Genomic DNA, 24,082 nt, shown 5'->3' on the forward strand with positions numbered 1-24,082 from the left:
TGAAGACTCTGGTATTCAGCCCGGCTGAGGGCTACCTGCAGGCAGATAACCCAAATGTGATGACTGCAACAGTGAATACACTCAAACATCTACATTTATGGTAAGTGTACACAACTGTACTTTCTCTTTTCCTGAGGTACAGGCTTAATTTGTGAAATTGGTTTTTGGTTTAAGCCTTGTTGTATGGGGGCTCCTGACTGTTATGGCAAGAAAGACTGAAGAAGTGACATTGGCTGCCTCCTTTTGTATCGGACGCCCTGACATCCTTTACAACCGATGGCAACCAACGTCATTTTTACTTACCTTTGGTATTCTGGCCGACTGAGGGCTACTGGGAGCCAGATATCCCATTTGTTAAGACTGCAACAGTGAATACACTCGAACATATACATTTATGGTAAGTGTACACAGCTGTACTTTCCCTCTTGCCTATTTTATTTACCCTTACTTGCAGTCATCCCTATTAGCAAAATCTCCTTTCTCCATTCTGGTTTTGGCTCAGTTCTTAGAATACTTTCTGCTACTTATGAATGTAATATTCCACATAGTTGTTATTATTCTCCTTAAGGATCTGCATCAAAAATCCCACTGTCTCTCTCTTGTCTGTTTTTTGGACCTCCCCCTTGCTTTATCATCATCCATTTCCACTTTGAATTATAACCTTCTGCTTATTGGGCCCTAACTGTGTAGCTGTAAAATATCCCTTCCCATCTGGTAAATTTGAACTACCTCAATCAGTTAGCAGGATCAACGTATCCCACTTAACTATCACCTTCTTTCCCTTTCAGATAAATTCCTTCAATTTTTTAATAATTATTGTCCACAACTTTTCCTCAAGTAAGTATGCCCGACCTGTATACAAGACTAAAAGAACTAAAAACATTTTTATTGCTTGTATCTTACTATCCATATCCATAAATGAGTTTCCAGTTTCACGATTTTTGTATTATCTTTTGTTTTGTCTCTTCCCATATATCTTTAGTTGCCAGAACAGAAGCCTTTTTTAATCCATACTCATAAATACGTCATCTTATGTCCCCATAAACATGGGTATTGCTGAACCAATTTGTGTGTGAGTTCATAATTTACAGCTATAGCTTTTGTTTTATCTTTATTAATTTTATATCCTGAAAAGACTTGAAATTCTGTCAAAATATTCCACAACCCTGAGATGTCCTTTTCTGGATTTATCAGGTACAAAATAATATCATCTGCAAATAAAGGTAACTTTTCTTGATTTCCATACCAATTATATCCTTGTGCTTCCGAGTCCCTTATTTTCTTTGTCAGTGGCTCAAAATTTAACGCAAATAACAAACGGGAAGGAGGACACCCCTGCCTGGTTCCTCTGCTCAAACACAGCCTATCTGAGAGAAACCCTCCCACTTTAATTCCTGCCATCGATCCTTACTATATCTTTCTAATTAACCTTATTGTTGCATCAGAAAATACAAATGCTTCCAGTGCCCTACTCATAAAATCCTGGCTTACTATATCAAATGCTTTCTCTGCATCTAGACTTATCAACAACAGAGGTATTTTCTTATAATTGTCTTCCCTGTGGATCATCATTTTTCTGTTAATGTTGTCAAATGTTTGACTCCCTTCCATAAAACCACACTAATCTATATCTATCAATTTTGGCAACACCTGTGCCATTCTTTTTAGCTAGTGTAGACAGAAACACTTTATAATCATGGTTTAAAATTGAAATGGGTGAAGCTGGGTTTCAAGGGTCTTTGCCTTCTTTGGGTAACACAGACACCACAGCTTGCTTTCAAGATGTTGGTGCTTCTCCTCCTTTTAAAATACTGTTAAGTAAAATATTCCAGATTATATCACTTTCTTCCCTCCTAATTTCCAAATTTCTACAGGAATACCATCTGTTCCTGGAGACTTTCCTGAACATTGATTATACATCACTGTTCGTATGTCATCACCTCCTATCTTAACTGTTAGTTGTTGAGCTTCATCTGCCTCTAACCTTGGCAAAATTAAGTCTTCCACAAGTATTTCCATTTGTGCTGTTTCTTGATTTCCATATTTCTCTGCTTTATACCAGTTTTCATAAAATTTCTGGAATATTTCTAAAGCCTCTACAGGATCTCTGGTTATTTTTCTTATTAGAGGTTCCATAAGTTTGGTGATGACCTTTTCAACATTGTGTTACCTATGTCTTTCTTTTCTGTGAGATTCCCCTTATTCTGCATTACTTTAGCCTTTGCCAGCCCCCTAAGTAATTTCTATTACTTCCTAACCATATTTCTTTCTCTTTTATTTCAACCCCAGTTTTAAACTCCATTTCATTTTATCCCAGTCACTAGCTATCATTTTTGAAAATATTTCTACCTTCTGTAATAACTCTCAAATAATTTCCACTTCCAATTTTTTTTAAGTTCTCTCTTTTTAACAGGTAGTAGGAAAGCACCACAGTCTTATTTTTACTTCATTACCTTGCATTTTTAATCTTAATAGAAAAAGTTATTGGATGTATGTCAAAGCTTTCAATTATATGTCCATGTTGCTGTGAAATATAATTTCTTTCTAGTCTAGCCTAGTTATTGTACCTCGGGGAATAATTTGTAAATTCTATCTAAGTTCTTACTACTGAATTCACATCTTCCATACTAAATATTTTCATACATTTCTTCAGAAATCTACACTCTCTTGTTAAATTGTCCCTTCTAGGTCCCCTGGCACATCCTCACTACCATAAGTCAAATTCCAGTCCACAACTGTTAATAATAATCCCTGCTGAAAGCTGATAATTTCTTCCAAACTTCTTTTAAGAGCCATAATAACAGTTTTCAGTGGAATATAAATACATACCATTGTAATCCTACTCCCTTACCAATAGCCCCTTACTACCCCAAATCTACCATTTTTGTATTTTTTTTTCCTCACCAGTCACTGTTGGGAGTCCCTTTAACAACTGGTTCCCTTTTCCTCAATCTCTGAATATTGAAATCCTCTGTCAAATTCAGATGCTCATTTCTTTCCAAATGTGTCTTCTGCAGCGTTGCTATTTGCTGTCTGCATTTCTTAATATAAGTAAATGCTGTCTTGCTTTTATCTATACCTGTAAGGCCATTCATATTCCAGGATAATATAGACAGCATAGCCATCATGATAAAAAGCTATTGTTCCCACCTATTATACATGACCGTTTTTTTGAATGTGTATTTCCAGCTTTTGTGTTACAATCCCTCATCAAATCCTCTAAAGCTAGCTATGAAAACAGAATTGCAGCAGATAGTAAAGACAACCACAAGGCCTTCTGTAGTTATGTAAAGAATCTCCACGGCTATACCCAGATTTGCTCTGAGCTACTGCACAATGGTACTTCCTATACCGAGCCAACAGATATTGCCAATATACTGGCCGACAGATTCAGTGCCAACTTTACCCCCCCCCAAAGGATTAATCACAATACCAGTAGATTGCCAGGCACCCGGTATTACTATTGCACAGGTTAAAACAGCACTGTCCAAGGCCAAGAATACAGCTTCTATGGGACCTGACAATATCCCTGGCTGTGTTCTACATGAACTACAAAGTGAACTGGCACCTCACCTGTGTGCCCTGTTCAATCACAGCCTCACCTCAGGCTTTGTCTCTACTGAATGGTGCACTGCTACAGTCATTCTTCTCCACAAAGGGGGAATGACTACAGACCCTGGAAACTATCGCCCCATTAGCCTGACGAGTCTGATGTGCAAAACTATGGAATGCATCATCATGGACCTAATAAACAAGGATATAGGGAATCTCCAAACTCTGGATCCCAAACAGTTTGGTTTTGTGAAAGGCAGATCATGCTTGCTCAACTTGGTCGACGACTTTGAGTCTGTCACCAGAGCTGTGGATAAAGGCAAGGTGGTTCATACAGGCTGCCTTGATCTGGCCAAGGCCTTGGATACCATTCCCCACTCAGGAAACATAGAAAAACTCACTAAGCTAGGCATCAACCCCTATATCACTAGGTGGGTTGCAAACTGGCTCACAGATACAACCCACAGTGTGAAAATAGCTGACTCCAAGTCAGACTGCTAACTAGTCACGAGTGGAGTCCCACAGGGTTCGGTCCTGGGTCCTGTCCTGTTTGGTGTCTACTTCTCTGAAGTCTAGGTCAACATGATGGGACTCTGGCTGACAAAGTTTGCAGACGATTGCAAGTTGGGAGCTATTATTAACTCCCCAAGTGATGTTGACGAACCACGGCCTTAAGCTCAATGCCAAAAAATATGTCGTCATCCCCTTTGGGAAAAACCCGATTCCCATAAATTACCACATCGATGGTAGTCCACTGAACACAGAAGGCATTAAGAGATCTGAGAACCCAGGTTGACAGCAACCTCTCTTTCGATCAACACATTGCCACTGTGGTCAGAAAGTTCTTCTATGTGGCACATCTCATTACTATGGGTTTTGCATCCAGTAAGAAAGAGGTCATTGTCTCCCTCTACTCTTCCCTTATTAGGCCAGTCATCGAGTACAATGCCCCGTTTGGTATGTACCTCACTAGACACCTGCAATAACTGGAGAGGCCGCAAAAGTACCTCACAAATAGGTTCCTAGGCCTTAAACTCTTGTCCTATATGAAAAGACTCAAAAAAACTACAACTATTCTCTGTCTTATATCGCCTACTTAAGAGGCAATCTCTGCTTGACTTACAAAGCCATGTCTGACCCAGCTCTGTTAGAAATGCTAGATCTAAAGAAATCCTAATCCCTCCGCACCACACACTCCAGAAACCTCAACCTCATTACCACAATCAAGAGAACCTACTGGAGGGACAGGTTCATAATCCAGAGACTGCCCATGCTATGGAATAGACTTCCCATACATGTCAAGCAGAGCTTCTCGCTGACCCTCTTCAAGAGAAATCTCGATGAGTGGATGGGAAATAGAAAATTCACTCCAGGGATAACTTCAGTGGCTCTACTCAACAGAAGTACTGGGAACTAAGGTCGGGTGGCATGATGCCAAAGTAATTCTATGGCTAGGCTTGTAAAGGCCCCAGGGCCATTAGCCTAGTATACATCTATGAACCTATGTGTATATTAATGATGTTCATCGTGCATACAGCTGCAGTCATAACAGATGGGTTCTCCTGCCGTCAGATGGGTCCGCGGTCGGCCGAATTCCAAAGTCTAGGTCCGGCGTCGGTTGTCGTCGCTTCTTCCCTGATGTCAGTGCGACAGGGGTATAAAAGAACCAGCCGACGCCATTTTCTTCAGTCTTTCTTGCCGCACGGTGCCCGAAGCAGAAGCAGTTTGCAAGTGCCGGTCGGCCAGCTCCTGAAATTACGAAAAATTTTGAAACCAAAGTCTTCTTGAAAGCTAAGTACCCCGTTGGGGAAACTTTTCTTGCCTCAGACCGATGTCAGACAAAGTTAACAATTGTATTTCATGTGGGAAGCAAATACCGCATAAGGATTTCCATTCCCTCTGTATACCTTGTTTAGGCTCAGACCACGACGTCTCGGGCTGTCGCTTTTGTGCTACATTCAATAAACGCACTAAGTGTCAGGCGGAGTTCGCCCAGCATTATTTTGGGAAAACATTTAACTATATTATGTCGTCAGAGACTCCGACTCCAGTTTCGTCTAAAAAACGCAAAGATAAGGACCGACACACGAGGTCCGCGGCCTCTACCGACACCACGCCAAAGCCGACTACACGTGGTCTGGTTCTCAGCAAGGCGCCTACGCAGCCCCTGACTACCGACAACACTTCATTGGCGGTGTCCCCTGTGCCCGTAGTCGCAGGCTCCTTGGCCCACAACCCGGCTACAGATACCGAAGCCACTCTTGGCGTTGAACCTCACAATGTGGACAGGTCTACCTCCACTCGAGGTGTCTTCAGACCTACCTCTTCTTTTTCCATCAAGGCTTTCACTAAGTCTAAAACATCCATGCACTCTAAGAGGCAAGCTACACAGGGCCCATCTCCAGGCCCTATGCCTAAAAAACAGATGCTTAAAATGGCTGAGGATTTAATTACTCTTATCAGGGGTTCTCAACCCCCACCAGACAAAAGGCCCAGAGTGGAGGAAGAATCCCCCTCCTCTGATCAGGGCTCCATTATTTCAGAGCACTCTGATGATCAGGAACATTCTTACTCCCCTTTTGAGGACTCTGATGCAGAGGAGTCCATTCCTTCTGTATCCCCCCCAGAGGATTACTCATTCGGGGAAACTTTGCATACCTTAAGGGAGCACTTCCACTGGGAAGGCCAAGATTATTCAGATTCCAAGAAAAGGCTTAGGGAATTTCTCTTGCTACCTCAGCACAGACCTCTGGTTATACCTCCTGTCTTGGACATCCAAGATGATGTTTACTCGGAGGCCTGCCTTAACCCGGATTCTCTGCCTCCAGCCCCAGTCAAGCCTGACAGGTACTACAGGGTCCCTGACTTACACCAATTTCTATACAAAAGCCATGCTGCTGACCCAGAAACCATCTCACAGGGCCCCAAGGGAATTAAGGCCTCCACTGCTAAAAATCCATTACCTTCCAAGAGAGATTCCAGATCCTTAGAAAGGTGGGGAAAAAAGGTATATACCTCGGCTACCTTAACCATGAGGGCCTTAAACTGTCAGTTCCATATGCTAAAATATCAACAGTTTTTGTTATCACAATTGAAAAGTAAAATGTCACAACCTGAACAACCACACTTGAAGGAGTTGCAGGATTTGATGCATAGTGCAGAACAAGTGGGTAAACACACCTTACAATGTGGTTTTGATGCTCTAGAGGCCTCATGTAGAGCTGGTGTTACAGGGTCAGTCATACATAGACATGCCTGGCTCAAGGAACAAACCTTGCCTGATCATGTCAAAGCTAAATTACTGGATGCCCCTCTACAAAAGGATGTATTATTTGGTGCTAATGCTGAGGAGGTATTAAGGAAAATGGAGGAAAAAGCTAAATCAATGCAAACTGTGAAGGATTTTCTACAGGTACAACCACCACGTTTCAGTAAAAATTGGCCTTCCAAAAATTGGTCCTTTCCAGCCACAGACAGACCCCAAAGAGGTAGATACAGGCGCCCGAGGGGCAGAGGGCAATCTCAAGGATCATTTAGAGGCAGACAATGGCAAGCTCCTACACAAAGAGGTGGTGAAGATAGTTCGCAGCCATTCAGAAAGCAAGCCCCAATGACTTTCCCCTTTGCATGCCAAGCAAGGCTCAAATGGCAGCCCCCTTAGGAGGAAAACTGGCATTATTGTCAAAAAATTGGCATATTGTCACAAAAGACAAATGGATCCTGGACATTATAAACAGAGGCTACAGATTCCATTTTCACACCCTTCCAAAAATGAGAGGCATGCCAAACCTGCCACACAATCAAAGGGCAGAGGCACAAAGACAAATTTCAGATCTCATGGACATGAAAGCTATTCAAGAGGTGCCTACTCATGAACAAGGTCAAGGTTTTTATTCCAGACTATTCCTGGTACCAAGGAAGGGAAAAGATTGGAGACCCATTTTGGACCTATCCATCCTAACCACATTTTTACTCGTACCAAAATTCAAGATGCTCACATTACAGCAGCTTCTTCCCATGCTGGGCAAGGAGTCTTGGCTGGTAACATTGGACCTCAAGGAGGCATACCTGCACGTCCCAATCAGACAAAATTGCAGAAGATACCTCAGATTTCTTGCAGGTTCAACCCATTATCAATTCTCTGCATTGCCCTTTGGCTTATCTACTGCACCCAGAGTATTCACGAAATGCCTGGCATCAGTAATTGCCTACTGCAGACTTCAAGGAATACAAATATACCCCTATTTGGACGACTGCCTGATCCAAGCGGACAGCAAGCACATACTTCTGAAACATCTGGCTTATGTAATAAGGTTGTTGAATTCTCTGGGATACACAGTCAACAAAAAGAAATCAAGGCTAATACCCTCTCAGAAAATAATTTTCCTGGGTGCCAACTTGGACACAAACACCCAGATGGCCTATCTCACGCCAGAGAAGCAGGGGCAACTAACTCAATAGTTCAGAACACTAGCAAATTTCACCAGGCTGACTGCAAGGAAAATCCTGCAGGCTCTGGGATTCATGGCATCTTGCATCCTACTAATCCCATGTGCAAAGCTGCATACGAGGAAACTTCAATGGTACCTGAAAAACCTATGGTCTCAACACAGCCACAGTTTGGAAACAATAATACCACTAATTCCATGTCTTCAAAAGGAATTTCTGTGGTGGGCTCAAGCATGCCAAACAAACACAGGTCTCCCATTCTGCAAGCCTCAAGCAAATCAAGTCATCACAAGAGACGCCTCTGACTACGCCTGGGGGGTGCACATGACAGATTCTGGGCAAATGGTCCCAAAAAGAAAAGCACCTTCACATCAATCAAAAGGAAATGCTAGCAGTAATAAATGCTATAATAGCTTTCAAGGACCTTCTGCATCCAGGTCAACTATTGATAAGAACGGACAACACCACAGTAATGTGGTACATAAACAAACAGGGAGAAACACATTCATACCCCCTATGCAGGCTGGCCATGTCACTTTGGAACATGGCTCTGGAATTACAAATTGAACTTCAAGCACAGTTCTTGCCAGGCAAGGAAAACACGCTGGCAGACAACCTAAGCAGAAATATGACAGATCCACACGAATGGAAGTTGCATCCTCAAGTTTTTACAGAAATAATCCAAGCATGGGAAAGGCCAGACATAGATCTCTTTGCCTCCCACAAAAATCACCAATTGGCAAAATTCTGCTCAAGGACTTTTCATCCAAAGGCCTGGAGAGTGGACGCTCTCTCTTTCAGTTGGACATCAGTGACAGTTTATGCCTTTCCACCTCTTCCTCTGCTGCCCAAAGTTCTATTAAAAACCAGAGCAGACAGACCAAAGATGATTCTCATTGCTCCAGACTGGCCCAGACAGCACTGGTACCCACTCCTGAGGAGCCTGACGCATTCCCCTCCATGGACCCTACCTCTAATGCCTCTTTTTCTGACTCAGCACAGCTACAAAACTCTTCACAGTCAGCTGAAAACACTCAATCTGGCCACATGGAAGATTCCTTAACATCACAACAGACCCTACTCTCCAAGGAGGTGCAGGATGTCATTTTGGAGGCCAGAAGGCCGTCTACTAGAAAAGCTTACTCCGCAAAATGTAAACGGTTTTGTGCCTGGTATGAGAAAAAGGGCCAGGACCCTGGAAAATTGAATTTACCTCAAATATTACAGTATCTAGCTGAGCTGCTAAGCAGTGGACTTTCATTCTCCTCCATCAAAATCCATGCCTCAGCCATTTCTGCAGAATACAACACTGATCCACCTTTATTCTCTCACCCCCTCTTAAGACAGTTCCTCAGAGGGGCTAAGAATATTAAACCTCCAAGAAAACAACCAATACCTGCTTGGGACCTCAATTTCATTCTAGAAAAGCTGACCTTGCCTCCTTTTGAGCCAGCTGCCTCAACAGATTTGCAGTATTTGTCCTGGAAAACAGCTTTCCTTCTGGCTATCACCTCAGCTCGTAGGGTATTGGAACTACAAGCCCTCATGGCGGTGAAGCCTTTTATCATCTTCCATCAGGACTGAGTTTCCTTACGAACCAGCCCGCCCTTTATGCCAAAGGTGGTATCCAGGGTAGCTTTGAATCAGGCTATACACTTGCCTACCTTTTACCCTAATCCTCAAAACAAAGGGGAGAGACTACTACATTCCTTGGACATCCATAGACAGCTGCAATATTACTTGGACAGAACAAAGCCTTTCAGAAAATCAGAACAGCTCTTTGTGTCCTATGCTATAGGAGCCCAAGGGAAGCCTATTTCCAAACAGACAATTTCTAAATGGATAGCCCACTGCATACGTTTTTGTTACTCTTTCCATGGTAAAACTGTACCTGCAGGCATCAGATCTCACTCCACTAGGGCCACAGCTACCTCTGCAGCCTTCCTCAGAGGAGTTCCTACCAAAGATATTTTGGAAGCAGCCACTTGGAGTTCTGTGCATACCTTCTCCAAGCACTATCACCTACCATTATACTCCAAAACTAGAGCAGGCTTTGCCACTGCAGTCTTGCAGGGCATCCTGGCTCCACCTAGTTCCACCTAGTGCCTACCACCCCTTTCTTAGCTTTGGGATTTTACCCATCTGTTATAACTGCAGCTGTATGCACGATGAACATAGTACAGTTTTGTACCTACCATAAATGTAGATGTTCGAGTGCTAATACAGCTGCAGTCCAGGTTTCCCTCCCTCCTTCCCCTCTTGGAACAGACCTTTTGGCTAACACCTCCTCATACAACCTGATTGGGGTATTCGTTTATGGTGTATTTGCTTGCATCTACTGTATTTTGATTATATGGCATTGCTTTATTACACAAATTTATGTATTGCCCTCCTTCTGGGGGCACCTGACATCTGGGGCAAGAAAAACTCAAGAAAATGGCGTCGGCTGATTCTTTTATACCCCTGTCGCACTGACGTCAGGGAAGAAGCAACGACAACCGACGCCGGACTTAGACTTTGGAATTCGGCCGACCGAGGACCCGCCTGACGGCAGGAGAACCCATCTGTTATGACTGCAGCTGTATTAGCACTCGAACATCTACATTTATGGTAGGTACAAAACTGTATTTTTGGCAGGCTGATCTTTTGTAGAGTTGTTTTTCTCATTAGCATTTCAACCTGTGTCACATTTTTAAAGACTTTTGTTTTAATGATAACCATCAAACAAAAAACTAAGTAAAAAACACCCTCACCCCCTATTAATTTGGAACAAACACACAAAACTGTGTTCATCTTCAAAATATAAAGTTTAACCTTCCAGAAAGAAACAGTTGCCCGAAACTGACAGTTGTACCTACAGGCATTATCAAACCTAAAATTAAGGTTACCCATGCTAAATTGCATGCTACAGCATGTGCTCCCACTTACACTGATTGTGTCTGTTCTTTTCTTCTCACCCATTCCTACATGTGAAAAACAGCTTGTATGCTTTCAGAAAACATTTAACTTTTAAGCCTAAGAAAAAATGCACTGGCTATCTTAAATTAAACTAAATTGTACACTGTTCTATTAACTGCATCAACATATTAAGGCTGCTAGGGAAGTTGTTACCTCTTATTCACTTCCATAATTTCCAACTTGTTTTTTTTCACTTAACTGCTTGCCATTGTACCTTTACATTTTGCATTTCCCTCAGCAAAAAAATACTTAGAATTGGCAGGAGTAACTGCTTGCACCTGCATACAGCTTGTCTCCATGGAAATGTACTCTGCAATGAGTCTTTGTAAATTTCACTCAGAAAACAATGCACAGCTACCCTCAGCAGCAACTGTTGCAACTCCATTGAACATTTGTCAGTGGAAAACAAACAAGCTAATATCTATGCAGTTGTAAGAAGTTTAAGATTTTCATGGCTTTTCATTTGCCAGTGTAAAACAAACAAGCTAGTTATCTATGCTGTTAAGAAGTTTAACATTTTCATGGCTTTCACCATTTTGTTTTATTTTTAAAGCCTACATGGTTACAAATCACCTGCTTATAGCGTAAGCCAAAGGTAGTAATCTAGACATTCACCTTTGTAAAATAAAAAGGGGAAATGTCATAATTATACATATAATCAGTGCACTTTAACACACAGCCCCCATCCCAGCAGCCCAAGATCACAGTATATGAGCATTAAACATGCTTTTGACCAAGCCTTTTTCTCTTGTTATACTGTAAAACCTGTACTTCTTATAACTGAAAAGTACTTGTTTACTTTGTTTAACATATGCAATAGTCACAGAAAAGCCTCCCCCCACATTTAAAATACCAGACTAGTCACTACACAAAACTGTTTTACTGTATATAACATGTAGTTTATATCATGAAATATTTTATGCAAATACTAAAACCAAAAATGTTTTACTTATAGTTTCCCCTTTTAGTGTCCTTCTGAATATTAATGATTTAACATGGGATATATGGTTTACAGTTCACCCACACATTTAACAAAGTCAACAAAAGTCCAGTGTTTTCTTGCAAAACCATATTTCACAAATGTGATAAGATACTTTATAATATTCCATTTATTCAATAATTTCAGAGTTCCTGATCTTCTTCCTGTTCATCTCCATCTTCCAACACAAGACTCTGATTCAAGTCCACTGTACTGCTTATTCTTCTAGTTATCCTGTGCTTTTTTCTGTCTCTCAAGCATTGTCCTTTGGAACATTGTAAACTCTTTCACTGGCAAAGTGTCTTTATGAATCTTAACATGAGAAGAATGAGAAGAAGAGTCCCCTTCTGCTTGCTGACTCACTTTTTGTTGAATAAACTTTTTATTTCCTCCTTAGCCTGTTCAGTGTCAAAAAATTACTTTGATCCTGCAGCTGGATACAGCGGCTTGAATTTTGCACCTGCCTCTGGACATTCCCTGATTGCTAGGATAAATGTTCTTCTCTTCTGCCTTGTTTACAGTGAATAATCATTTTCTGCAAACACTCTGCTGTCTCCAGTTTTAATATGTTGCCCTTCTGCCACAGTTTTGTCAGGATCAACTCTATCTGGTGGTATGATTGCATCTTTACGAATACAGGTCTTGGCTGATTTCACATGGCCAAGTTTGGAGCATTCAGTCAATGTGCCCTTTCAATTCATTAATTCTGCCGCGGAACACCAGCCCAGTTGCTTATTTTAAAGTTAATGCAGTCTGTTCCTTCCAGTTTCTCTGTTACAGCAGAAAATTTCTGGTTTTCTGTGTGTGCTCTGTCTGACACTACTATTTTTTTAAACAGTTCGGCTTGAGAAACCTGACATTCAGCCATATTTTTCTTCATATCATCCTCAGTTTTATCAGTTCATCTGAATGGCTAGTTAAAGATGCTTCTATTTTTCCAGCCTTTTTTGTTTGAATTAATATTTTCCTTCAATGTTTCATTTATTTTATCACATCTGAGTAGATTTAATTTATTTTTGTTCTAAATTACTGTAAGCCATCTCTTGAATCTAAGCTGAAGCTTGAACTGATTTTTGCTAAACGGCTGCAAATTTCTTCCTGGACAGTGTTTTCTCATCACCTTTCCTGGTTGTTTTACTTTCATGTTTCCCAAATTTCTTGTTTGCAGGAATCCATACAGTGTATTTAGTAGCCAGTAACAAAAAAAAAATAAAATCAATTGCACTCCTATTTCCCAGTTTCTGTTTTCACACTGGGAGAACTGAAACTATGCTGTTGGTCAATATGCAGCCATCTTGGAAGTCCTTGGTTTCCTTTTATTGACAAGAAGATAACAGAGAGTTAATCTCCCCATAGTACAATGCATTGAACTTGTGAAGTCACCAAGGGTGTTCTGGAGGTGGGATGCTGGACTTCTGAATGTTCAGCCATAGGCTACAAAAACAGAGCTAAACTATGATGACAGACTGAATGCTTTGATTTTGCTCATTGTGAAATTAAGGGTGACTTGATTGTGACAGAAGTATCACATACGACCTTGGTACCTGTATGTCAGCATACTTGTGTCATTGCTGAAAGAGAAATCAAGAGGCCACAAGCTATGGCTGGTTGGGGAGAGGTTTTATTAGAAATGCATGTGATTCCATGTTAAAAAAAAGATACCTTGTAGAGTATCTGAATTAGTATAAGAATGCCACTGTATTCTAAAAGCATAAGAAAGGCTGGGGGCTGATTGATTGCTAAATATAACAGCAATCATTATTGTGGTTTCTGTCTGTTTACATTAGTACTGTTTTTATTAGTTTTTAAGTAAAAGTTGTGCTCAAGTGCAATACCTATGCATACTGTTATTTTCGATATTGTTCTGGTCTGCTTCTTTTGTCATATAGACAAAGGCTGTTTTTTGACACAGTTTCTCAGAGACTGCTAGGAACCCTCGCATAACTAAACTGTGATGAAGATAGGATCATTGAGCAGCTTTTATGCAACTTTTTAATCATGGTTTGTGGCAGCCACTTACTCTTAGGCTGTACACTGTAGTTCTATTTACTTTTCCCCACTGTAGTGTAATGCTGTAGTTGCTGTATATATAAATAGTACAAGTAACCAAAAACTGCGGGTAATGCTACTCAATGCCAGAAGTCTAAACATCAAAATGCATGCACTCAAGGCACTCCTCAGTATGGAGAACATTGATATCTGTGCAGTAACAGAAAACTGGTTTAAGGATCCAGAGAGCACCACAGCACTACCAGGCTATAACTCATACCATACTTTTCGGCCACAGAACCCAGACTGAAACACAAAAGGCGGGGGTGTATCCATATTCATCAAGGATACCCATACCCCCAGGTTAGTGGCGCAGCACAATGCCTCAGAGATCATCCATGTGCAACTAACAACGGGCAAAACTGAAATTCAAATTATAGCTTGCTACAGATCACCCACCATGACCCAGGACCCCTATTCCGTGTTTCTGGAGACACTGGAAAATATGAAGGTCCTACCAAACACCCTAATATTGGGTGATTTCAGTTACCCAAACATTAACTGGGAGAACTACTCAAGTACCAACTCCCTTGCCCAACGCTTCCTAGAATCCATAAACTTGAATGCCCTGGATCAACTGGTCAACACCCCCACCAGAGGTGACAACATATTGGACGTGGTCATCACCAACATGGGCGACCAGTGTTCTTCACCAGAGGTCAACCCCTCGCTAGCTAAATCAGACCATCGACTAATCACTTTGGATATCCGCATTCCGCCCTTACCCCCAATCAAGGAAAACACTGTGAAAAAACTTTTCAAAAGCAAACTTCACATTACTTAAGACCAAGGTGGAAAGGTACACAGCCCCCATGCTAAAGGACAACGCTGTCCAAGCTGCTGAATCCCTTACAGAGGCACTCTATGAGCACCTGCAACAATGCATGGATCGTGCTATCCCAAGCAAAACCAAGACTCACTCCTCCAAGAAAAGGAAACCAGTCTGGTGGACCCCTGCCATAAACAAGCTATACAATAGAAGGAGGAAACTAATACAGAAAAGAGTAAAATCCCAAGAAGGAAATGCATCCCTGATCAGTATCTGCAAGAAACTACGATCCCTCATAAAATCATCCAAGGCTAGCTTCAAAAGACAAATTGCCAAGGACTCCAAAGATAACCACAAGGCATTCTTTAGCTATGTCAAGAACCTAAGTGGAAACTCTCAGATTTGCTCTGATTTAGTGCAGAATGGCACAAAATACACTGAACTGGCTGATATTGCCAACATTCTGGCAGACAGGTTTAGTGCAAACTTCAACCCCCTCTCACCCCCTAAAGGGCCCATAACCATACCAGAAGAATGTAGAGCCCTGGCAATCACTGACACACAGGTTAAAACAGCCCTATCTGAAGCCGAAAACCAAAAAGCCAGAAACACAGCTTCAATGGGACTGGATGGTGTCCCAGGCTGTGTCTTACACAAGCTCCAAAATGAACTAACCCCTCACCTAAACACACTGTTCAAACTCAGCCTCTCTACAGGCTACGTACCCATAGAGTGGTGCACAGCAACAATTATCCAGCTCCACAAAGGTGGAGCCACAACGGACCCGGGGAACTATTGCCCTATAAGTCTGACTAGCCTGGTCTGCAAGGCTATGGAGCGCATCATCATGGAACTCATTAACAGAGACATTGGGAACCTACGAACATTGGACCCTACCCAGTTTGGCTTTGTTAAAGGCAGATCATGCCTCCTAAACCTGGTGGACTTCTTTGAGACAGTTACCAAGGCTTTAGATGAAGGAAAGGAGGTCCACCCAGCCTACCTAGACCTCACAAAGGCTTTCAACACCATTCCCCATTCTGGTATTATAAACAAGCTCACCAGCCTGAGCATAAACCCCTATGTCATGAGATGGGTTGCCAGTTGGCTCACAGATAGAACCCACATGGGGAGAGTTGTAGGCTCTAGGTCCGACTCTAAAACGGTTACAAGTGGCGTCCCCCAGGGCTCAGTCCTGGGACCCCTCCAGTTCAGTATATACTTCTCAGAGGTACAGGCAATCACAGGAGGACTATGGCTGACCAAGTTTACAGACTGGGGGCCATAATTGACTCTCCATCTAATACAGACATTCTCCAGAAGGGTCTCACTGAAACGGATACCTTGTGTCAAAATCATGGCCTCAAGCTAAATGCCAAAAAGTGCATAGTCATCCCCTTTGGAAAAAAACAAAGTACCCGTGAACTACCACATACGTGGTAGCCCCCTAAATACAGAAAATGTAATAAGGGGTCTGAGGACCCAAGTAGATAGTAATCTCTCCTTTGATAGTCATATTGCCAAGGTGGTTATAAAATCCTTCTATGTGGCCCACCTAATCACAAAAGGGTTCGCATCTAGAACAAAAGAGGTTATTGTGCCCCTCTACTCATCACTCATCAGACCCATCATAGAGTACAATGCCCCGTTTGGGATGTACCTTACAAGACACCTGCAACAGCTGGAAAGACCGCAGAAGTACCTCACCAAGAGGATTACTGGCCTCAAGCAGATGCCCTATGCAGCCCGACTGAAGAAACTCCAGCTGTATTTGGTTGCATACCGCTTACTCAGAGGAGATCTCTGCCTGACATACAAGACCATGTCCATCCCAGAATTGATGGACATGCTCCACCCAAAAAAAAACAAATCCCCGAAAGCCACACGCTCTAGGGATCTAAAGCTCACCACAACGATAAATAGGATGTGCTGGAGGGATAGATTCCTGTCCCAGAGACTCCTCATGCTTTGGAACAGGATTCCAATCTACATTAGGCAGAGCCCCTCACTAACACTCTTCAAGAGAAACCTTGACAAGTGGATGGGAAACAGAAAATTTACCCCAGGGATCACTGCAGTGGCACTGCTGGACAGAGGCACAGGGAACTAATGGCTCTTCTGGACAGAGGCACAGGGAGCTAATCTAAGGGGGTGGCGAAAGCCAACACATTCTGGCTAGGCTTACAGATGTCCTCGGGCAGATAGCCTAGTATTTACCTATGAACCTATAGGATTATGCAGGTGGGGGTTGGGGTGCAATGGATTGTTATGCTGTTTTATATTTTTGGGTCTCAGTTTTCAAAAATCATTGAGGCATGACTTGCTGTAGAATAAATTGATGAAACCTTGAGAAAGCTGGGAATCCATAAGCAGAACGTGATATAAATATACACATTTATAACTTTCTTTTCTTTTTCCAAAATGTTTTTATTCATTTTATAACACAATAACTTAACAGTATAGTAACAAGAAAAAACAAACTATATACAATATCCATAACAACTATAAAAGCAATATATATATATATATATATATATATATATATATATATATATATATATATATAGGAAAACACTATTTCTCTAACAGGTTAGACAATTTTGTCCAAGAAATTAAATGATGAGTTGTGTTTTTAATCCTTGTTTTATAGTAGCAATTTCATTCTTACAAATGTATTTCATAACATGAATAAACTCAACTTTAAAGACATGGGTAGACTGGTGCTATAGAGAGGATAGACCATAGTAAAAATGTTTGTTTTTTAGGAATTACTTCAGGAACACTGAAAAGGTTAAGGGAGTCAGAAATTATACAGTTGTCATTCCATAGAGCTTTGCAAAGATATTTAAAGTCTAACCAAAATGGGGAAATTATTTGCAGTTAACAACCATATGTATACAGTCAGCATCAGGATGTCCACATATCTAGCATTTCAGTTCCTCTTTCTTGTACATTATTGCTAGTCTGTGTGTGGTGAACAAAAATTTAAGTAAAAATATCCATATGTAGATACGCCAGAACAGGGAAGATGTAGATTCCTTCACCGACTGTAAACAAAGTTTTTTTTATCTTTTTCTGCAAATACTTGTCTATTAACTTAATTTGAATAATGACAAAAAGGAACATCTGTTTTGTTAAAATCTTTTCTGAGAATTTTATAAATAACAAATATGTATGAAGTATTCTTGGGTGAGCTATTAATAACTGTTGAGATAAAATCCAAGATTTTTAAGTTACTCTTTTATTGTATGCCTGTAATGAGGGTACGAGCTTAGAATGTATAAAATCCTTACACGTGTGGATGTCCAGCCATTTGCAATTTTGCAGACAATTTCTGTTGATCAAATAGTCTGCAGAACTTATTGTATTAGCTGAGAGAAATTGATTCCAATATAACAGGTCACCCTTCTTAGTTCTGACATTTTCTAAGTATCAAAAGATATCAAACATTAATTTCTGTAAGCAATAGGAAACATAATTATTAATAAATTCTTAATTCATTAATTAGAAAACATAAGCTTTTTAAATAACAGCACTATTTGGTTTATAAGAGGTGTGAGAACAAGCTTTGACCTTTCACTTTGAATGTATATTTTTAAAACTTCATGTAAAGATGTTTGTATGTATTTGAGTATATGGTTCAAGCAATGTCCTGTTACTATTTAGAAGTAAGGTTTCATGTATTGATTTCCAATATGATGTATAAGAAGTATTATTCCAAAGCAACACTGTTAATAAATGTGGAGTTTAAATAAAAATCAACATTTGGAAACCCTATACCTCCTTCATCCCAGCTTGCGGTTTACCAGAGAAGAGAAATTCTTATTTTTTTGGGATACAAAGGAAGTTGAGTAATAAGTTATTAATTTTCTGTTTAATTTTGACAGAAGGGGTAATTATTAGAGCTTGGCCAAAGAATAAGATTTTAGGTAACAGTATTGTTTTGTTTAAAGTTAGTCTGTCTTCATATGTGAAGAGGAGTCTGTTCCAACTGTCATTTAGACTAGTAATTGAGTTTATAAGTTGTTGGTAATTAGATGAGTGATTTTTTATAATTAGACTCAATAATGATACCTAGTTGTATAATATGCGTGCCCTCCCAGTTTGTCTCTTTTTGATCTAGGTTTCATAGTAACATTTTTATTCACTAGAAGTACCTGAGTTTTGTTGTCATAGGATCATAGGAGATTACTAGGCTGTGGGGCCATTACAAGCCTAGCTGAGAACATATCACCATAAGAGAAACCTCAATCAGCACCTGTCGCTCCTATCAATGAGTTACACAGGTAGAACCCCTGGGATAAATTTGTGGTTGCCCATCCACTCATCAAGGTTGCGCTTGAAGAGGGTCAGCGACGTACTTTGACGTGTATGTGGGGAGTCTGTTCCAGAGACAAGGTGGTCTTTGGGAGAGACAGACCTGTTTCTCCAGCAGGTTTTGTTAATGTCACATATTAGATTTAAACCTCTTGATTGGGTACTATATGAGGAGTTACGGATATGGAGCATCTCTAGTAGAGCAGGGTTTGAGATTGCCTTGTAGGCGAGATACGGATCACCCCTGAGCAGTCTGTATGATACAGAATTGAGTGATTGCGATTTGAGCCTGTCCACCCTTTCCAGTTGATGCAGGTGTTGAAGAGGTACACACCAAACTGGCATTGTACTCAATTATTGGCCTAATGAGGGAGGAGTACAGAGAGGTAATAACCTCTTTTTTTCTGGACACAATCCCTGTACTTATGAGATGAACCAAGTAAAAGACTTTTCTGACCACTGTCTCTACATGATGGTCAAAGTTGAGATTGTTGTCAACTTGTGTATCCAGGTCTCTCACCACAGGTCGTGTGCTTAGGGGGTTGCCGCTAATGTGGTAATCAGTAGAGGCTGTGTTTTAGCTGAATGGTATGATGATATATTTTTATGCATTTAACTTAAGGCCATGACTTTGACACCAGTCATTTGTTGCTGTGAGACCCTCTTTAAGTATGTTAACATCATTTGGAGAGTCAGTGACAGCACCCAACTTAGTCTTCCACAAACCTGGTCAGCCACAGGCCTTTTGTCTTTGCCTGGACCTCTGAGATGTAAATGCCAAACAATAGGGGTCACAGGACATATCCCTGGGGGACACCACTAGTGACAGGTCTGCTGTTGGAGGTGGTGGCACCTATTTTGACCTTGTGGGTCCTATCAGTTGCCAATTGGCCACCCACCTGATGAAATAGGGATTTATGCCAAGTTCTGTTAGCTTTTTGATGATGCCCGAGTGGGGGATTGTGTCAAAGGCTTTGGCCAAGTCCGAGGTAAGCTGTATCTACTAACTTTCCCTCATCCAGTGCCTTGGTGACAGTCTCAAAAAAGTCAATCAGGTTCAACAGGCAAGATCTGCCCTTGACGAATCCAAACTGGGTGAGGTCAAGTGCTTGTAGAGTGCCCATATCCTTATTTGTGAGATCCATAATAATAGTCTTCATGGCCTTACAGATCAGACTTGTCAAGTTAATAGGGCAATAGTTCCAAGTTCAGTAGTGTCACCACCTTTGTATAAAGGAATGACAATGGCAGTTCTCCACTGTGCTGGAATGAAGCCTGTACTTAGGCTATGGTTGAATAGGGTGCTCAATGGCAAGGCTAGTTCTTGCTGGAGATGTTGTAGAATACAGCCTGGGATACTATCAGGTCCCATGGAAGCTGTGTTCTTTGCTTTGGATAGGGCCTTTAACACTTGATCTATGGAGATGTGAGGTGCAGGGCAAGTATGGGGGATGTTGAATGGGCCTTTGGGGGGGATAGGGGAGTGAAGTTTGCGCTGAACCTGTCTGCTAGCAGGTTGGTTAAGTCAACAGGATCAGTGCAAGTGATACAGTTAAGAACAAATTCAGAACAAACCTGGGCTTTGCCATGGAGGTTTCTGATGTAATTGAAAAAGCCTTTGTGGTTAGCCTTTGTTTCGGAGGCTAGTTTCGATTCATAATTGGCTTTGGAGGTTTTCTCTAGTGATCTAATTTGATTGTTGAGGCTAAGGAGGTAGTTTTCCAGTTAGGAATTTGTGCCTTTTTAGCCTTAGACAACAGTTTCTTCCTTTTGTTGTAAAGCCTGTTGATAGAGGATGTCCACCACCTAGGTTTGTGTTTCCTTAAGGAGCAGGTTTTAGTTCTGTTGGGTATGGCTGAGTCCATGCAGTTGTACAGGTGCTTGTATACTGAACTGGCATACTGTTCAGCATATTTGTCTGCATCCTCTGAAGGGGGTGGTGGTGTGAAGCTATTGATACCTTCCTTAGAAGATTGTAGTCAGTTTTTGAGAAGTTTTTTTTTGCTTGGTTATGGCTTGGGGGGGGGGGGGTGGACAGGATAGACACTTCAAATGATGCAGATCGATGGTCTGATCTCACTAGGGAAGAACTTACTATGGTGGTGGTGCAGCGGTTACCCATGTTGGTGAGAACCAAATCTCGAATGCTATCTCCACTTGTGGGGGAGGAGACAAGCTTGTCTAGTGCGTTAGGATTGATGAAGTCAAGGTAAGTGCATTAGAGCAGGAATAGTTCACCCAGTTTATGGTGGGGTAGTTGAAGTCACCAAGGATCAGAGTGTTAGGGGGTACCTTGATGGACTTAAGTAAGTCCATGTAGGAGGTGTGGGTGTCCTGAGTCATGGAAGGGGGTCTGTAGCTGGCTATAACTTGGATGGGTGTCTTATCAATTGGCAATTGCACCTGGAGAAGTTCTAGTGCATCATGCTGGCAGACCAGTCTGGAGGTGTGCTTGTCTTTAAGAAAAATAGGAACTCCAGTCTTCCCAACCTCATTTTGGAGTCTGAATGTGTGAAATGAGATGTAACCTGGTAAGGCAGGGGTGCTCTTTGCAGCCTTGAACCAAGTTTCTGTGACTGCACAGACTTCAAGCATCTTCCAGTGCTAGGAGAGCCTCCAGTGACTGCATTTTTAGGTTAAGGCTCCTAGCGTTAAACAGCATGACTTTCAGTTTGCTTTTTGACAGATCTTTAATGTTGGAAAATTTGTGTGTGGGACGTTGTCTATAAAAGGCACAATGGGGGAGGGAAGAGCCTTGGCCAGAATCCTGAATCCCAGGGGAGACAAGTGGAGGCCATCTCTGGAGAAGCATCGAGGCCTGTCAACCATGTCATCCCAGGCAGACAGATACTGGATCCCCTTGGAATGACACCAGAAACTAAGCCAATTGTTGAAGAGTTGTGATTGAATTTTAGACTAGAGATGTTTGCAAAGAAGTCTAGATTATATGTATAGGTGATGTATTGAATCTTCAATATCATTCGAAGTTATTAGTAGGTCATCAGCAAACAGCTGTATCTTGGGGAATAACTTGTCTGACACTTTACATTTAGAACTTTCTAATACTGTCCTGTTATTCATGGAACCATGGTGCTAGCAGTATTCTGGGATTTTCATGCATGCAGTCCATACTTTGCTTACTGACTGTGTAATAACTTGATAGCTGTTTCTAAAATGTAAAATCTGAAACTTCTTCTAGAGCCAGAAGATCCTGTATGCAAGAAACTATAAAGAATTGGTTGAATTCATAATACTTTCTGCCAAACACAAGGGAGTTTTGATTGTATTAAGGCCAAAAATTGTATTTGTGACCTAGCAAGCAGGTATCTCTGAAGCTCACAACTTCGTAGAGGACCTATGTAGTGTTCTTTGACACTGTATTCTTGAGAAAAAGATTGCAGAATCCCTTACAATTTATTTGAGGACCAGTTCAGAATTACAGCAGCACACAATGATCAGGGGCTGGCTGTATGGCTCAGAAGTGATTCATACAAACACGTGACATGAACCTCACATCCCTCCTGGAAGGGCTGGGATGAGTGAGACATGCAAGGACCAGGATGTATGGGCATGAGTGCTTTCATCCTTACTTTGCACTAATGCTGACATGCATTCTGCATGTCTCAAATGCCCTGTTTGTGACTGCAGGACAAAAAATCCTTTCCTGTTAAACATTGCATGCTTCCACAGCATTTATGCCATATACATGACCTCTAGATCCTCTTTAGCCCTGGTTATGTAATAATGGGCTACAGCAGCAACCATGAGGAAGGGCGTTTGCGCAACAAGTGCTGTGTTGTATTGGGCTTTCTGCTGTACGAATACAAATAAATACATATTTGCACAACAAAATCTTCAGTGATGGTTTCATGCCAAATAGCAGACCCACCACTCTCCAAACTACATCCTTCATGAAACCCTGCCAGTTGCATAAAGACATTTTGATGAATGTTGCTGCTTCTATCAAAAATTGATTTATTTGTTCATCAGTACAAAATCTTTTGTCAGATATAAACATGTTTAGTCATCCTTTCTTGCAGGACTTCAACTCTTTTTGCATTCATGTTGTTTTTATTTTTGTAGTATGCTGGAACTCTTCTAGTTGGTTTTACCCACCTCCTCACATATAGTGATAACACCGCATGGAAACGTGAACAGTTTGAATGCTTGCTTCCAGAATCTGAACGCGTTTTGTCAAGTTTATTGTACTGTACAAATTCAAATACTAAAGTCTGGGTTGTGCATGGATATACTATGTTTTGGTTATATGGCATTTTGTGTACATTCAGTTGTCAAATGTGTAACAGCTCTGTAGTAATGGAAACGTTGTTCCTGTGCTGTATACTGTTGCAGCAGATTTTTTGAGTGTAGTGGGGTGTGGAGTTGAGCTGTATTTTAATTGCATTTTCATGATTTATTTCTTAAATTTAAGTGTTATGTAGCTTCAGCTTTTCATCCTTTGTATAGATCTCTTAATCGAGCAAACTGATTTTTTTGCACACAGGTTCTCTCGGAGCCCTGGAGACTGTCGACTAGTCAGACTGCTCAGCAACAGCCTGAGCTCTTTGACCTTGTCAATCGCCCTGATACAATTTCAAGTGGTGGTGGCTTCGGACCAGTAAGTGCCTTAAAATAGTTACTGCATCTCTGCTAAAGTCATGTAATAGATCAGCCCTGTTAGCTCATTATACCTGTGGACATTCTAGTAAAGCCATTGGCTATGAGTGCCCTAGAGTGTTTCATTTCTGTATCTCATCTTCATATATGACTTTTGTACGATTCCTCAAACATGTTACAGATCAACTTCTGCAGCAGTAAATTCCATTTTTTTCTTTATTCTTGATGTGAAGAAGTACATTTGTTTATCTTACTTAAATGTCTCTCAGCCAATTTGTTGGAGTTTCCATAGTATTAATTTAGTCATCAAGTTTCATGGTTATTTTCTGCCCAGCATATGTTAAGATTTCTGAATGTGATATAAATTGCTAATAGCATTAAGTTGCTATATT

General features: G+C 41.2%; 1 protein-coding gene across 1 annotated transcript in view; it reads left to right on the forward strand.

The window, feature by feature from the left end:
* CPT1A (carnitine palmitoyltransferase 1A) overlaps nucleotides 1–24,082 on the forward strand; it is an 849,468-nt gene that overhangs the window by 806,126 nt on the left and 19,260 nt on the right. Inside the window, exon 17 of the mRNA XM_044067299.1 lies at nucleotides 23,578–23,691. Coding sequence (XP_043923234.1) covers nucleotides 23,578–23,691 — 114 coding nt within the window. The remainder of the gene's footprint in view (nucleotides 1–23,577; nucleotides 23,692–24,082) is intronic.

Source organism: Protopterus annectens, chromosome 3.part1, assembly GCF_019279795.1.
Source record: "Protopterus annectens isolate FY-2018-M chromosome 3.part1, PAN1.0, whole genome shotgun sequence".
NCBI lineage: Eukaryota > Metazoa > Chordata > Ceratodontiformes > Protopteridae > Protopterus > Protopterus annectens.